Raw genomic sequence first — 17,744 nt, 5'->3', positions numbered from 1 at the left:
TAACATAACTCGTTCACGCTTCACCAAAGATGTACTTCACTGCACTTAAGGAAAAGTAGAAGTTTCTTCATTCTGTTTTGTTATTGTCTTTAAGAATAATAAGATTTGCTATGCAGCAAATAATAGTATAAAGAGGAGAGGGAAATTAAATTAAAATGTTTTCTTAAATGTTGTCGCCCCATTAATTAGGTAAAAATGTTTTTTCCCACAGGTACCTGAACTAGCATATTATTTATGTTGTCATGAATAGACAGAGGTTGTTCAAACACTCACACTTTCACTTGAATCCGAATAATTTGCACACATACCAGCTCCTTTAAATCTGACCCCTCACATTGGAAATCAAACAGAAAAACAGGATCAGTGTTGGGGTCAAATTCCTCTTTCATTCATTTATAGAGTTGCATTTTGTTTTGAATCATCCAAATGGAAACATTTTTAAAGGTATAATCTCGAAGTTCTCAGCTTCGTTCTCTTTGGCGCCACCTTATGGTGATAAACGGTAATTGTGGGAGCACACTTCCCAGATATCAGACAGTGCTGCATGTGTGACGTCCACGGTTCGCTCCGGTTGTAACTGTAAAGTTGTATCTGTAGTCATCCATCTTTTCTTTGTTTGTTCAGCCATAGTAGATTACTGTTTACTCGCAACACTTGCAGAGAGCGGAAAAGCAGCCGTTTAGCTCCGCCTACCCTCTCTGGCAGACCAACCACTGCTGGCTGATGGAAAACACGGCACTTACTGGGCACCGCTTGTGATTTTATTATGCAAATGTCACCACCCAGTCGCAGTCCATAATAATATATATACAGCTAATGCAAAGGCTTTCATCAGTGGGCCATAGGCTCAGTCACTATTGTGTTACCTCACTCAGCGATAGATAGTGACTTAACAGACATTTATTTTAATGAAAATCTTCGAGATTATCACTTTAATATTTAATGAAATAAGTTAAATGCCCTCAGCTAAGGAATACCATTTTGAACGGATTGAACTGACAGTGACTCTGACCTCTGAACTCTGACCCCTGTCGTGAGACTCGTTCCCTGCAGGAGAAAAGGCGCCGGCTGCACACCTCGCATAATAAAACACATGGTTTATTATCAATGTGATAGAAATGAAATCACTGGACAATTAGAAGCATGTCTACCCATCATCATCATCAACATGACAACAGCTCTATAAGAACAGAAAAACACTGGATGAGTCCTGCCCCGCCCCCCCTCCTCCCCCACACACCGTTCGAATCACAGATAAATAGGCCTCCTCCTCCAAAGTGCACCTATTTACACAACCATCCATTTAAATTAATATAAATAAATATTTACACACATAAGTTAACACCTCCAGCCCCGTACCTGTGTGAAGTAACCGAACGAACCTGTTTTACAGATATAACACGCATCAACCAAGTCTTCGTACCCACAATGCTTTTCTGTGTGAGGACCAATGGCTGTATATAAAGAAGGACGATGCGACTCCGCCTCCTCTCGCTGTAAAAGTGAAGCCAAAATACCCCTGAAGCGGGCGCTGCCATCTTGGACGTTAAGAGTCAGCGCAGTTAGAGCTCGACTGGTGGAGCCGCCGCATCGATGTCCCTCCTCCGCTAATCCAGAGCAGGAGGCGTATTTGTCAACAGAGCTGTCAATCATGAGGTCACGCCCTCTTTTTACAGCATCAAATAACTTATTTAAAAAAAACTGAACACTTGGACATAAATCAGCATGATAAGAACTAACTATAATGACAGAAAAATGTGTGTATTGATTTTATAGTTTGACTCATGTCCCACCTGTTAACATGGAGGAGGCGGGCTTTACGACCTATACTGCAGCCAGTCAGCAGGGGGCGATAGAGAGGTTTTGGCTTCACTTTTTTGGGTGTCTGTCATCCATCTTCGTCCGTCTTTTTTTTTTTCTCCATACAGTCTACGGTGCCGACAAACACAAGCACACACTCACATTCACACACACGTAATGTCATTTGTTGGCTGCTCAGTCTCACAGGAAGCAGGCAGGGGGAGCGTAATGGATGTAACACAGTAACCACCATGTCCTCGGGGGAATGAAAAGAACGTAACACAGATGAAAAATCCCTCTGTGCTCTCTGACACTGGCCCACGGGTGTCTTCCTCCTCCTCCTCCTCCTCGGCCCTGTGTGTGGCAGGTCAGTGGCAGTGGTGTAAAGCTAGAAGTAACGCTGTAACGCCTCTGTCTCTTGCCGTCGTCGCCCCCCCTCCCCTCTTCATCCCCCTCCTTCATTTCCGCTGCTTCTCCTCTTTGTCGCCGGCCTTGTTGCCTCCGTCCCCGTGCCGGTTGTTGGGCGGGTTGTTGAGAAACATCTTGTCGAGTCCTTTGAGAGCCTCGGTGAGGTAGTTCTGGAGGGTGGTGAGCGCGGCGCAGATGGCGGGCGAGCCGAAGCCGTGCGTGATGAAGGAGAAGTGGGAGAGGCAGCTCTGGATGCCGGGCTCCAGGATGGGGCTGGGCCGGGAGTTTCCCAGGGGAGTCCGGTCCTGGGCCAGCAGGTCTGTGAACTCCTTACACAGCTGTCTGCAAGGGGAGGAGACACAACAGGTAGGGTCAGGAGGGAACTGTTTAGGATTTCACCAAAATAGCTACTTCTTCCGCTTTAACTGTTCCAACGTCTGTCACGTTACAACTGCTAATTAAATGGAGGGTTCAGACTTTCTAATACGAGATATCAAACTCTCGGAAAACCAATACTCCCACAGCTGTCTCCTCTACTACACCTGCTATTGCAACAAAAGCCTGTAGTGGCGTGTAAAAACGTCAACACGTCGTGAAGTTGTCTGAAATCTAAAGATCAAACTGCAGCCAAACTGAGCAACACAAGTGGCCAATATCCAACCAGTACTAGCTCATGTTTTATTTGCTCTGGCAGGTGCATCTTGTTCCTCCTGTTCAGACAGATTTCTGTCTGACCAGATTCAGGTCGGGCCCATCACAACCATTTAACTAATAAGGGGCGGGTTCAAGTGCTATTGAGGCAACAACCAAGATGAACTATTTTGTTTCTTAACTTTTTCCTCTCATTGAACTTCAATGTTGTTTTGCGTTTGAATACACTGAACTGAACTGAACAGGCTATGGATCCTTGCTACATTATTTTTGAGTTGTAGTAAAATCACGGACTGGAAGGAGCGCTTTTCTTCTGTCTTTGTTCCTTTTTGAAATAACAACCCATTTAAATTGAGTTTACTCTGTTGTGCTTCATTGTTGTGCGTTTTTGTTGTTGCTCGGGACCTTTTGTACAGTTGACTTTTACAAGAAAAAGATACTGACTCAAACCCTGACATCAGTATTGTTAGGCTGCAACCTAACTGGCACCCCGGCACATGGTCAAACCAGTACATAGCACTATGAACAGACTGGGTGGTAGGTTACGTTGCATACAAATGTTTAATGGTTGCCACATGATCATGTCATGCCAACAGCTGTATATTACAATGGTCGACAAGCGCGATCGCGCTGGAACGATCAAGTCAGAAACACAAAAACATGCGCAAACGCTGCAAATCCTGTCAACACAACGGAAGCGCTCGTTTCTGTATTTGCAGCACGTTTCATTCAGCTTTTTGTAGCATGTTTTCGTTGCTGCGTTTGTTTTGGACTTTTGCATGTGTTTTTGAACTTTGCAGCTTGTTCCTTCTAATGGAAACCGTTTGGGCACTTGCAGCGGGATTGCCCTTGTCGGTCTCCATAGTATACAATAATGACTAGAAGCAGTTAGAAGTGGAACTAGCTTCCTAGCCTAGCAGCCTTCTGCTACATGACAGGTTCTGTTGCTCTGATTGGTTGAAGCATCCAGAGGCCTTGGTCTGGCAACACTAATTAATAACATTTCAGTGTTTGTTAGAATTTCTTTTCTTTTCTGTGCAGATTGAAATAGTGATGTAATTCATCCTATAGCGCAATATATCAGGACACACATATCTGTATAACCATGTTGTCTCCACCAAATCACAATAACTCTGAACGCTTCTTTCTTAAGTGCTCTGCAGCACATGTAAAACTGTAGTAGCAGCAGTTTAGTCACTCAGAAAGCAGAAGCACTGATTCATCCAGAAGAGCGTTATTGTTCCGGTTGTAATGAGCATTATACAGGGTAAAGACCAGCATGAAATCCAGACTGATGAAAGTCTTACAGACGAGGTCTGTTTGGACCATTTCTAAAACACTTCCTGTCTCTTTAAATCTACATCATCAGGATATTTACAGCAGAAGTGTGTTAACCCTTTTGTTTGCACTTATTTCAGCTGCACTTTAAAGGCAAACTATATCAGCCTCTATGACTTTATAAATCCTCTTTACACACAATGTTCAGGCTCTCAGCCTTCCTCTTCTTGCACCTGAATTATTTCTTTATATTTCCCAGAATGCTTTTGGAAAACAGTCTCAGAAAAGTTGATGCAATCAGCTGCTACAGGACACCTTCACCTGGACAGAGTGGCAGCAAACTCTACATTCAAACTATATAATTCCCAACAAATGCCTTCTGGAGGAATTTTATCCTGGCATACTGAAGCTACTGTCTGTGAAGAAGTTTTTACCTCTTTGATACTTTTTTTAAAAGTAGAATTTCCTTTAAAAACACAGCTTGGCCTCGTTTCTGACACTCAAAACGGAGTCAACTTTTTCCGCCTGACTCAGACTCCGTTGGAACCTCAAACGCCAACTCGATTTGGGATTATACAACTTGTGCTTCACAAATTATCTTCAAGAAAGCGGCAAATGCTGAATACAAAATGCAAATACAATGCGCAGTGTTTGACCTGCCAAATGCTGCTAGAAATGTAGCGTATACCAAGAAATCATATATTTAAAAATTGTCCCGAAACACTGGATATTAAGTCCTGAAAATGAAGCGAAACTGTGGTTTGTGGCCTAAATATGAAGAGTAAATCTTTAACTGCTAATTACTGTCATTAAAAACAAGAGGTCTACATATGAATTACATTTTTTCAGGATGGATTTAAAGCAATAAATGCACAGAGAAAAGAAAATCCTTCTTCACCTCGCTCTCCTTGTTAAATTTCAGCAAATCATCCTCTGGTTTCAGGCCCACATTTTATATTCAAGAGACGCCTCTCTCTCTCTCTCTCTCCTTCTTTCCCCCTCTTTCAGATTTGCACGCCCCACACACACACACACACACACACACCCTGTCGCGGCCTTAGGGCAGAGCTGCAGCAAATGAGTGACAGGCTGTGCGGGCCGAGCCCAGCTGGGGTTAGGGGAGTAGAGAGGAGAAGCCGCCTCCCCGGGCTACACTCGCGGCCCTCGCTGTTGTTTTCTGACGACTTGAAACACTTCACTGCTAAATAATGAATTTCTAACAGGCAGCACCGACACACAGTATTGGAACAGGTTTGAATCTGAGCATCAAACAACCACCCCCGAACACACCGTACACACTGAGTACATTGATATGCACACACACAGGCAGATGGTTTATGCAGCGCAGGCCAGCAGACTGCAACTATTTATGCAAGCTAAAAATACAAGCTTCCTGAAGGGATCTTTGTGAGGTGGGTTACAGCTCTGCTCGCAACCTTTACGCCGAGAAGTCCATCATTCAGAGGAGCAAACAGACACAGAATGAGATTTAATGAATAAGCTGTCTAGTTTTTCTTTTCGGTCAATGTAAAAACAGGTGAAAATCCAAAATATTTCCATAATTTAATCCAAAATTATTGATTTCTTCCTTAAAGAAATCTAAGCTTCCTTAGTGCTGAAGCTAATCAGACAATCCTCCATTCTTTTGCAACCTTCTTGTCATTCAGGGGCCTAAACGCACATAAAATCAGACTACTCGTTACTGGGAAGAATCTTTTTTTTTTTTTTGAAGGTAAAAATATCAAAAATCCAAAATAACTCTGGAATTAAATCCTTGTTTTAAACACAAATCTCCTCCTCTACCCTGCTCTTAGTTCTTGGTGGCTAAAGCTAATCACACCATCCTTAATTCAATTCCAACGTTGTTGTCCAGAAAATAATCACTCGGGATAAACACACATAAAATCTGACTACTCATTACTGGGAAGAAGGGTTTTTTTTGGTTCAAGGTAAAAATAAATAAAAATCCACATTCATTATCAGATTTAATCCTCATTTTTAAATCCACAACACCTCTGCTAGCCTTAAAGAAAGCTACGTAGCTCGGTTGCTAAAGCTGATCAGACGATCTTTGATTCAATCCAGACCTTTATGTCCAGAAAACCTTCATTCAGGGGGATAAACGGACATCAAATCAGACGACTCATCACTTTTTATGCCTGGTTGCTTTAAAGGAATCTACATTTGCGGAGTGCTAAAGCTAAACAGACGATGCTTCATTAAATCCCAACGTTTTAGTCCTGAAAAAATATCATCATTCAGGGGAGTAAATAGACTAAATGGGACTATTAATTAATTTTTTAGAAGTTATTCTAATTTTTAAGGTAAAAATAGGTAAAAATAAATTTTTTAATCCATAACTCCTACTAGCTGGTTTCCTTAAAGTAATCTATGTAGCTCGGTGGCTAAAGCTAATCAGACAATCCTTGATTCAATTCCAACTGTTTTATCCAGAAAAAAATGAGTTTTTAGGAGAAAAAAATGGACACTGAATGGGACAAATAATTAGTTTTTCTTATGTAAAACTAAAAATAGGTGAAAATCCAGATTAATTCTCAGATCGATGTAAGGAAACCAGGGTAGCAGAGGTGTTGTGGATTTAAAAATATGAATTAAATCAATATAGCTTGGTTGTTAAATCTAATCAGACAATCTTTGATTCAAGTCAAACCTTTTTATCTAAAAAAAAATCATCATTCAGGGGGATAAACGCACATAAAAAAAGCACTACTCATTACTGGGAAGAAGGACTTTAGCTTATTTTCACCATAAACAAAATAAAGTCTCAGTTTTCATTCACATTTTTAAACTCAAATCACCTCTGCTCGCTCTGCATGCAACCTTTTCGCCCAGAAATCCATCATTCAGGGGAGTAAAAACAGACTGGATGGAACTAATGATTCATTGGCAGAAGTGTTTCTTTATGTAAAGCTAAAAAATAAATCTCAGATTTAATTCACATTTTTAAACCTGCAGCACCTAACCTCTACTACCCTGGTCTCATTAAAGAAATCTACATAGCTCGGTTGCAAAAGCTAATCAGATGATCTTTGAATTCCCACCTTTTTGTCTAGAAAACCGTCATTCAGGAGAATAAAGGGACATAGAATAATTTAGCAGACGTTTTTCTTTTTGTCAAGGAGAAAATCCAAATGAATTCTTAGATTTTATAATCATTTTTAAGTCAACAACACCTCTACTACTGTGGTTTCCCCCAATAAATCTACGTAGCTTGCTTGCTAAAGCTAATCACATAATCTTTGCTCTAATTCCACCTTTATGTCAAGAAAACCGTCATTCAGGGGGATAAACGGACACCAGATCAGACTAGAAGAAGGATTTTTGCCTGTTTTTACCTTGAACAAAATAAAGTCTCAGATTAAATTCACATTCTTAAATCCAAATCACCTCTGCCTGCCTGGTTAAATATGTTGTGCTAAAGCTAATCAGACAATCCTTGATTCAATTCCTTTTCTGTCCATAAAATCATCATTCAGGGAAATAAATGCTGATAATAATAATTTAGCAGATTTCTTTTTTGTCAGGGTAAAAATAGGCAAAAATCCAGAGTAATTTAATTCACATTTTTAAACTCCAAATCACCTCTGCTCGCCTGGTTACTTTAAAGTAATCTCCTGAGTGCTAAAGCTAATCACACCATCCTTGATTCAATCCCACAGTTTAACTGCCGTAAAAATGGATTAATAAAAGTAACTTTACGAGCAGTTCTAGTAAAAATGCATCACTTTAAAGAGCAGAAGCAGAGGTCAAACATACATTAGCAGCTCACAGCTCATGTTTTATAATGTCTGTAAGCTGTTTAAGGCACATACGGTTCATTTATACCTGAGCTAAAGGTTAAAGGTCTGCGGAATGAGAAGCTTGTAAAGATGTGTGCAGCTGCATACAAAGTGATGACATCGTGTTGAATGTCAAAATTGATGCCCTGCTGCTTCTCACTTTAATGTGACTGAATTTAAACATCCTAATTTTTCCTATAAGGCATTTTTTCAATCAGCCTTTTCACTACAGCTTACATCCAAATCCAGTTCAACATGTTTCATTAGGAAAATCTGCCTCTGCTTTACAAATGTCACTGCCATGTTCACTATAACAGACTGAGTGTAATAAAGAGAGAGGGGGGTATGAGAGGTTTGCACCCTGAGGGAGAGGCCCTGAGAGGAGCCATAGAGGCCCCGAGAAGATGAGGGAGTTTAATTTCATAATAATTTCACTCATCACAAATGTACTTATACTTGCAGGAGAATATTGGCCCTTTTTTTAACCCTTTGTATGATAGTTAGATAGTTCAACAGCAATAAAAAGCAGCAATCCTGGAGCTACAAATCACATCAAAAGAGGAGATTTATAGCGAGAACTGTGTGGCTGTTTCCGGGACGTTTAAACAGGAGAACATCAGCTGCTAATCCTGATCTTTATTCGTCTTATTTTCCATAAAGTTCTGCTCTGGTTAAATGTGTCTAAATGTTTACATTCCTCCTTTAAATTATTCAAGAAGAGCTCGTTTTATGGTATAATCTCATTACCATTGTATCTCCCTATGTGCTACACTGCCAACATGTATAATATCGTCTATATGACACACACACTGTAAAGACTACGAGGGGACAGAATCTAATCAAACGCTCCGTCACACTCACTTTGTCGCCAGCAGCATGTTTTTCCGCGCGTGCAGCTCGTTGGGGTCCGCGTGCTGCCGGTTGAGGTACTCGCTCACGGCTTTGGTGGGGAACTCCGTCTCGCAGATGTAACCGAAATCCCGGGCCAGGTGGACCGCTTCACCTGGAGGGGGGGAGATACAGAGACGGTGTCAAGTCAGTTTAAATATAGATGGACAATAAAGTTACAGAGAGGGTTAAAAAACAAATTTGTCTTTCCGTTGTAATAATTATCAATTAGGCTGATGAGCGGTGTTAACGTATTTCCGGGTTGTCTCAGGAGATATTAAATAATGAGACGTCATCATTTTGCGCACTATGTACCCTCCTGTCGTCCTGTCAGCGGACGCAAAAACTGTTTTATTTAATTATTAACTTATTTATTTTACACTGAAAATGCACGTTAATCAACACTGTAGTTTACACATCAGTGTAAATGTCCCGGAAGAGCTAATGAGCGAGTTTTTCCACTGGGCAGGTTATAACACATTTCTGCCGTAAGTCGTCAATAACAGTCGACAACTACTACAAAATAAAAGCTCACAATAAGACACACAAACAGCGAAATAAAGGAAAGAACAATAAGAGTGTTAGCATTAACTGAAGGCCATGAAACAAAAACGGAAGTGATGAAATCCTTCATGTTTAATTGTGCAAATTACCTGCTGCTATTTTAATTATGCCTTTCGTAGGAAATAGTGAAGATAACACCTAAAAAATTACAAAATAAAAGTATCAAATGTCTAATAAGTGACTTATTTTATGTTACGTTTATGTTGCTAAATGATTTTTGAGCAGATTAGCAAATTACAGATTAGTTTAAAATATTTGAACTACGTTTGAAAAATGTAAATAATTTTATCCTATCACACTTAACTTGCCTATTATTTTAGGTTATATGCATAGAAACAAGCCCTATATGGAAAATAGGGCTATAGATAGTGAAAATCATGCCATTTAACGAGGAAGGCCCAAACTGCAGCCTGTAATCAGTGTATTTATTAATCTAATTAACACTTTAATGTCTCCACTTGGTCAATATTAAACAATCATTTTCCTGACAACTGTTTTTTTTTCCACCTCTTAATGAACACAAACATTATCATTTCAGACTGGAAGGTCATGACCTTTGCACTCAGATTTTGGCCCACATAACTTTTGTTGGACGTCAAACAGCGTCAGATAAACAGTTTGATTTCTTAAGTCTTTCACATTTCCCTCTGGCAGAGTAAAGAGTCTGTCTCTGCGGTACATTCATGGAGTGAAAACACTGACTCATTCACCTTCTACTAGAGACGTGAGTAATGTGACGTTGGCAGCTTTGCGTCTTCCGGCAGGTAAATTCAGCCCGATCTTCTCCAGCTTTTCTCGCAGACACTTCCCTCCGTTTTTGGACTTTGCTCTGCAGAAACAAAAGACACTTTTACATTTACAGGACACAAATATTTTCATAACATAAAAAAAAAATCCCTCTGATAGATCGTTACACTTAGCCTAATAAATGACCAATATTGGCTCCAGAGTTTGGAGACTTTATTAAAGTGTAGTGAGCAGCTTGGGCTCCACTTTGTCTCCTGAGAGTTCGTTAACATTAAGTAGAGTCTGGGTGGTGGATGGCACAGATACTGAGGCTTTCCATACAGCTCAGGCTTTAATTAATACACCCCCTGCATATTTAAGCAGCCACAAGCTTCTTCGTTTTTTCTTCTTCCTAAGTCGTACCTTCTCAGCACGCCCCCCAACAGGGAGGCGTTGAGGCACTCGGGCGGGGACAGTCGTCTCTGCACCTCCCCTACGGTCACTTTGTACTTGGAGGTGGAGCTGAGCAGCGACAGGCGGCCCGGTACCGAGCAGAACACCTCGTTTATGTTCACGGTCACTCCTCCGATCAGGCCGTCCTTGCCGAGCATCAGAGAGCCCATGTTCTTGGGGGGCATGGGGACTGAAAGAGGCAGAAATAGTCGTTCTTTAAAAAAGAAAACGGGACAGTTTTAGTGTTTAATCTCAGAATGACGTCTTTCTCTTTCCTCTGTCAAACTTTGCTCAGTGTTTGAGCCCGCGCGCGCGCGCTCAGAGGGCGGCCCAGGCCTAATGAAGCCCCCACGCGCCGGGCATTTGCTGTTATTTAATGTCGCGCGACATTCTCATTACAATATTATCGATTGTTGATTGGCTCGCGCTCTCAAATCGCATTAACCACCTCCCTGTCTTTCCTCCACGGCCGGTTTAACTCCCACCAGCCAGCTCTGGATGCTCCTTCATCCCGCGTGTTAATGCTCGCGCTAATAGCGTCTTTAAAAAAAAAGCCAGCCATCCTCGTGCATGCATGCGTAGGGGCCAGTGCGAGGGGGTTTTGATGGCTCCACGGGGGATAATACCGCAGATTAGCTCTAAACGAGCTCACGAGATCTCCGTGAGCGGTGCCATTTATTACATCAGCGGCTTAAATGCCCCGCGGGGAGCTCAGTCACTCAACATCCCGTAACTAAATCACCGCACATCATCAGAGCGGCAGCGTGGCAGCCTGTCAGCGACACACTGCCTGCCAGTCAATATACGGGGATCGTTAACCCGCCTTTCAACCCCTCGCTCCTGGACACCCAAACACGCATTTAACAGCCGGAAACGCGGAGAGAAGTAGCTTCTGGGCCAAATTAGGACCAAGTACGTTTCCTTTTTGTTATGTGGGAGGCTGCAGTTCCACATGCAACAAATTATAAACATCACATCAAGAATAAGAAACAATTATGTAACGGTTCAGAGTCTAAACAAACCCAGAAACACCTTTTATTTCCAACCAATCAAAAACGAGTAAGTTATATTTGATATTTACGTATTTTTTTCGTATCTTATTGTTACATTTGGATTGTTGGAAAGATAACTGAGAGCAGAGGCAGACCTGTGTGTGTGTGTGTGTGTGTGTGTGTGTGTGTGTGTGTGTGTGTGTGTGTGTGTGTGTTTTGCTCTCACCTTTCTTAATTACTGATTGATCCAGGATGTTGGTTCCGTTGGTGTCATCAATAGTCTGTTAGAACAAATATAAATGCACAATAATTATTATAATCTTCTTAATACAAGGAAGTAAAAACTGTAAAAGGAAAGAAAATATCCTGCAGATAAACTCCAAAAACCTGCCAGGTTAATTTCAGGGCTCAAAAAGCAACAACATATTTACGTTGTTTGTTTCCACAGAGCAAACAAAACTGCTTTATAACCCATCTCCTCTTTTATTCATCACGGCTCATAAAGGAAGCTGCTCTCACAAATCTGAACCCTCGTTCATCAATCTCATCCGTCACCCCGCGAGATAAATTCCCTCCTAAACAGACCTGATGTCGCCGTAATTTGCTGCGCGCTCGTGCAAAAACAAAGAATTTTGTTCAAACAAATTTTCCGGGGTTAATAAATGCGTGACACAAATACTGAGAGCCAGAAATGAGAATCTATTGTGGAGGTTAAATGGGAAACAATTCGCGATGGTGGAGCCCTGAGGGGGGGCGCGAGGAGGAGATGAGATCCTACACAGCTGAATATAAAGTCTGTTTCAGAGTCCTCGCGAGCTTGTGTTTGTGTGTTTTGCACCTTAACAGAAACAACATCTTGTTGACCAAATATAAAAGCGATTAAAAGACAGCAGGAGCTAATAAGAGGGCTATAATAAAAAAGACCTGTAATATTTCAGGTTAAAGAACAAAAAAAGGCGATTTCTCTGCGTGTACAGTTAATAAAATATTGCAGAAATTTCAGTCTCTCTTTAATAATTATCGCAGTTAATGGATATTTAAATTTAGCAACATTTAAGCCCAGTCATTTTATCAGCATCTTCTGATCACAGAAGAAGAAGTCGTCTCAGGTCTCCGCAGACAGATCGCTTAGCTGTGGGCCATTTGCGTTCAGGCTGCAGCTGCGGAGAGTCCAGCCCTCAGGGAGCTGCTGAGTTCACTGACCTCAGGTCTGAAGGAACCGGAAACACGCGGAGACAATGAAGAGGACGACTGTCAACTATTACCGATCACATTCTTTGAATATATGCATTTATTTGATATTTTTCATTTTAATTCAGATAAATAAATTACATTTAAAACAGGAATAAGGTGCGTATTTACTTATATTCTTCCATGCAACCTAGTAGATATTTTAAATGAAGCATAAAAGTGTTTTTATATTAAACGGAAATAGTTAAATTCAGGATTAAAACGGTGACATTTTATATCTGCTGGTGAAATAATTCACAATAAATTGTACTAAAATTGCAGATGGATTTTGTCAGACGGACCTTTTTTTTATCTTCGATAAAATCCTGATTTCTTTAAAAATCTGATTTTCACAAACAAACAAAAAAACATCTTAGTTGGACTTTGATCATAAATAACTTTAACCCAAGTTCAAGTGTCAGCTGTGATCTCTGACTCACCTGAACGTCCTCCATCCCGTGCAGCCCGTGCAGCAGCCCGTCTCCCATCCCGGAATCCAGTCCCGGGTGAGCGGAGTGCAGCAGCACATCAGGCCGCCTCACGCCTCCGTAGTCCCGCCGCGGGTCCAGCCCGGACAGCTGCGGCAGCGAGGCCCGGGGCTGAGCCAGCAGACCGGAGCTCTCCATCCGGTCTCCGGTCACATCCTGCCGCTGCCGCGCCCCCCACGCGCCCTGCTGGCTCTGGTGCAGCGAGTTCAGGGAGTACGGGTCGCTGACGTGGGAGTACGGGTCCTGGCTCTGGTAGTGAGCGAGCGGCTGGTAGGGCGGCGGGAAGTAGGGAGGCTGGAAGTCCGAGGAGGGCGCGTGAGACAGCGGAGGCGCGCTGGAGTAGGGTCCCGCGTGCGACACCGAGCCCAGCTGGGACAGGCGCGAGCTGTGGCTCGAGACACCGTCATGCCGGTCCTTGAAGAGGGGGAAAGAAGATTTAAATGAGCTGTTTGCTGAAGGAGAAAGTTGAACCATTTGAACAAAACCAGAGCACATGGAGGCCCAGGACTGAGCTGCATGTGTTAGAGAGCAGTGCCTCTGGTGATGAAGCCAAAGGAGCCAACCTGCCTCTGAATCTCTACAAAATAAAAGCCTGGAGGAAAAAGATTACAGCCTCATTTAAAACGTGTCACAACGAAACTTCCTTACAATGTCCACAGAAACACACTGTGAGGAAACAAACTCACCGCAGTGGAGTAGGAGTGAACTAACATCTGTAAGCCGTCTGCTGCTGTCACGAGCGTGCTCAGGCTAAAACAGCTGGATAGTAAAGACCGTGCTGGACCGGGATAACCAGGCTCATTCCAGGTTAAAGCAGCTGGTGTGAGTCTGCAGGCTCGGCACTGAACCTTCCTCCGCCCGGAGCTGCCGCCGCTCTGACTGTGAGCACCGAGCCTCCGCCTCTACCCCCGGTACTCGGTGTAATTGTTATTCATGACTGAGACTTACAGGAATATTAATGTGCGCGAGGCAGGGGGACTGGGCGACACACGGAGCGTGAAGCCTCTCGCGCAACCGTGAGTGACGTTTAAATTCCGTGGAGAGCCGAAACGAGGCGCGAGCAGCAGGAGATAGAAAGAGGAGAGGGAGAGAGCGAAACAGGGGGACAAGACCCGTGAGGACTCCCCCCTCCCATCACAAAAAAATACACACTTTGGGGTCTTTTTATGAGCAGAACCTGACACAGGAAAAAGCACACTTTGTTGCCTTTGGAGACACTTCGGCGCGAGGACTTTGACGTCATAAAAACCAATATAAGTCAAGTTTGTGGGGAACAAAGCAAACAGTGATTCCTGTGAAGCTGAGTGAACCATGACACTGAAACAAGCAGGGTCAGCCTCGCGCACACAAAGATGAGGATGAGATACACGAGCAGAAGTCAACACAGACATTTCACATAAACTCCAGCCTTCCAAAACAACACCCCTCCAAAATAAAAGGTCTGTCCTGTTCTGCTGCAGCTGCCTTTTATTAGCCTGCTAAAAAAAAAAAATACACACACCCGAGACACTACAGGGCGCACGCGGGGCTCGTGTGAACGGTGTCACGAGTCAAAAGAAGCGATTAAACTTTATATTGTAGCCCTCTTTGCCCTCTTGCTTGACTTGTTTAACAACATCACACAGCCTGCCCTCCCTCGCGCCGTGGGAGAAAAGCCATGTGCGGCACGAGACAAGGGGTTTCCCACCGGGCTGAGCCGAGGGGCCCTCTCGAGCTGCCCTTTTTTTTTTTTTTTCTCCTCCTCGCTTTGTGCTCGAGCCCATTCAGCGCGAGCCGAAGCAGGACTTCGCCCCCGCGCGCGGCGGTATTTCTCCCCTTCCCTTCGCTCGTTTATAAAAATTATTGTTCTGGGATGAAAGCCAAATGATTTACATACTTCTGACACACAGCATCGTCCTCTGACCTCGCGATTCTTTAGTGATGTATGTTTTATTTTAATATCTAAAATCACACATTCCTTCCTTATCATTATTATTATTATTTATTATTATTTCGAACACATGTTTTTGCACCACCGCAGGTCTACTTGTACATATCTTTCTTTAAATATTTTTAGTGCTGGAATTATTTAAAAAAATTCAAAGTTTTAGATCAATTTAAATATAAATTTAGTCAAAAAGCGATCAGCCATATTTAAAATAAATCCCAATTATTTTAAAAAAGAGTTTATTCCTCTTTTTTCTTTTTCTTTTTTTACATTTTACCCCGTTAAAAAAATTATTTACACCAAACTCACAGATTAAAACATTAAACAATATAATTATTTTTAGCATAAATGAGCTAAATTTCCTTCTAAACGGAGTAAAGATGTGCTCCAACCTCCTCCAGTCCACACTAACAGGTACATATGACAGACTAACAGGCCCTTCAGCCTCCTGCACAAACTCCTCACTTATCTTAACCGTGTCTAACACTTAATTTCCCCCTAAACAAAACACGTCTAATAACTGCTCCCCTCACGCACACGCACACACACACAGTCACGTTACCTCGTAAATATCTTCATACTTGACATTCTCCACTAGTTTCCACAGCATGGTCGCTTCTCCGGTGTCGGTAAACCGAATGCAGCCAAGTGAGGAGGGGAAGTCTCATCTCTCTCTCTCTCTCTCTCTCTCTCTCTCTCTCTCTCTCCCTCTCCCTCTCTCTCCCTCTCTCTCTCTCTCCCTCTCTCTCCCTCTCTCTCTCTCTCTCTCTGTATAGAGTCAGGCGGGCTTTGTGAATGGGGGAAACCCTGCAAAGACTCCACTACTGTTAAGAGGAGCTAGACTCCGGCATCCGTGTAGGAGGAGAGCAAGTAAAAACAAAGACTGCATTTTTTATGTATCCTGCGTCCCTCTGTTTCCAAAATAAAAGCACACCAGCCTTTCATGTAGCCTGTTGTACACGCTGATGGACGAGCTGTGAATTACAAGCCACTGATTCGAAACATGTACATTTTCTATTTTAAAGGAATAACATGAAGGCAGGTCTCATCTGAGTATTTATTCTCAATCGTCTTGTTTCTCATATCACAAATTAAAAGCCTGCCTCTGTCTTTAACGATTAAAGTCCATTAACTAATTATTATAATCCTCAAAAGTCAGATTTGTTGCACAATATTTATCAGGAAAGGCAACCAATCATGTGAGGTGTTGCAGAGAATCAGTCCTCACTCCTTACTCCTCAGCGTTGTGACTTTAAATCTCTTTATGTTGACTTGAGGGATGAGCAGCAGTCTTGTTGCTCTTTGGCCCTCGACTCTTGAAACTGTATCGTGTCACTTACAGCATGCTCCATACAGGCCGAGCCACTCGGTGACCCCTGTGACCTCTCTGGACGTGTTTGTGTTTTTATTCTCCACTCGGCTCTTCATATTTTTGGCTTCGGAGGGAAATTGCTGATACATTTGCTCTTGTCATCTTAAAGGGACTCACCTGGTTAAATAAATTGAGGCGTATTAATGAGTATTTTCACATTAATTGCCCCCCCTGTAATGTTAGTCAAGTCGGTGCAGACGGGGCACTTGTGTTTGCATGACTCTTACACCGCATGAGTCACTTTAGTAAAGGTCAGCAGGTACAGAAAGCTCTGTAAGAATAAAAAGCTATCAGAGTAAAGAGGAGCCACTCTGCAGGTGCATGGTGTGATAGCTTGTGTTCACACATCCTCACAGAGAGCAACGCGGGCTTGGTAGATTTGTAGATCTACTGTCATAATTAACAGACAGCATTACAGGGTCACCAAGTACACCATTACACCTCACATGCTGAACTTAAATGTAATAAGGGTTCAGTATTAATCTGTTTGTCATCACGTTGTCATAGTTACGTCTCATCATGCTGAAGATGTAGGAGAGGCTTCCTCTCTGGTGACATCACGGCTCCGCCCTCTCATCTGAGTGCAGGCCTGCTCACCTCAACCAGCTTAGTTCATCAGTTGTGTCCTGCCTGAATCACCTGTGTGATGGGCGCTAAACCACACAACTGTATCACACAAGGAAAACTGCTTCACAGGTGATCACCTGAACACTCACCATCCAAACCCAGCACTACAGTTTATCACCAACAGAACATATGGTGTGACATAAACAAGATATTATAAGTGTTAGTATCTCAACATGTATATTTAATGATTTCTATTAAAATACTTAACACAATTTAAAAGCTTTAAAAGGTTTATTTAAGATCTCACACTGGAAAAAAAACAGAGTTTAAAGGTCATGCTGATCGTCGTGCAGTCAGAGGTCGAAACGAGGCCTCTTTCATTCACTAGATTCAGACTGTCACTGAGATGCAGCCGTTTTTGCTCGGCTCAGATCAGACCCCAGTTGTTTGAAAGGTTTTTTTTAGGCACACCAGATTTATGCATGAGTTAATAATAAAGTGGAAACAAAAAAAATATCAGTAAATATGAAGCAGCTGTCGTCTGATTCACAGCAAGGCTCGTTTGTTTAGCTGCTTTGATCTGCTGCACTTTGACCCTCG

General features: G+C 42.5%; 1 protein-coding gene across 6 annotated transcripts; it reads right to left on the bottom strand.

The window, feature by feature from the left end:
• Positions 1-1,241: 1,241 nt before the first annotated feature.
• On the bottom strand, positions 1,242-15,815 carry tfap2b (transcription factor AP-2 beta). 6 transcript variants are annotated; one of them, XM_069686682.1, is made up of 7 exons: positions 15,768-15,815; positions 13,231-13,692; positions 11,781-11,841; positions 10,539-10,758; positions 10,100-10,218; positions 8,799-8,940; positions 1,242-2,550 (listed from the first exon to the last, which is right to left on the bottom strand). In XM_069686682.1, the coding sequence occupies exons 1-7, from the start codon at positions 15,813-15,815 to the stop codon at positions 2,259-2,261; spliced, it is 1,344 nt and encodes a 447-aa protein (XP_069542783.1). In that variant the 3' UTR covers positions 1,242-2,258. The 6 variants fall into 6 exon arrangements, with proteins under 6 accessions (XP_069542783.1, XP_069542775.1, XP_069542766.1 ...); XM_069686674.1 differs by having other exon boundaries at positions 10,539-10,769; positions 11,786-11,841; XM_069686665.1 differs by having other exon boundaries at positions 11,787-11,841.
• Positions 15,816-17,744: the final 1,929 nt, after the last annotated feature.

The sequence above is a fragment of the Semicossyphus pulcher genome, unplaced genomic scaffold (assembly GCF_022749685.1).
Source record: "Semicossyphus pulcher isolate SPU_LCO1_2020_fin unplaced genomic scaffold, fSemPul1.0.p SCAF_11, whole genome shotgun sequence".
NCBI lineage: Eukaryota > Metazoa > Chordata > Actinopteri > Labriformes > Labridae > Semicossyphus > Semicossyphus pulcher.
The sequence above is the reverse complement of the archived record's forward strand: the minus strand, read 5'-3'. Positions and strand labels throughout refer to the sequence as shown.

Bases quoted from the DNA above. Each gene is read 5' to 3' on its own strand.
- tfap2b (XM_069686674.1), bottom strand. From the start codon at position 15,815: ATGCTGTGGAAACTAGTGGAGAATGTCAAGTATGAAGATATTTACGAG. The intron at 11,842-13,230 runs GTGAGTCAGAGA...TTGTTCTAACAG, and splicing joins ACGGGATGGAGGACGTTCAG to ACTATTGATGACACCAACGG. The intron at 2,551-8,798 runs GTGAGTGTGACG...CTCCCCTTGCAG, and splicing joins AACATGCTGCTGGCGACAAA to ACAGCTGTGTAAGGAGTTCA.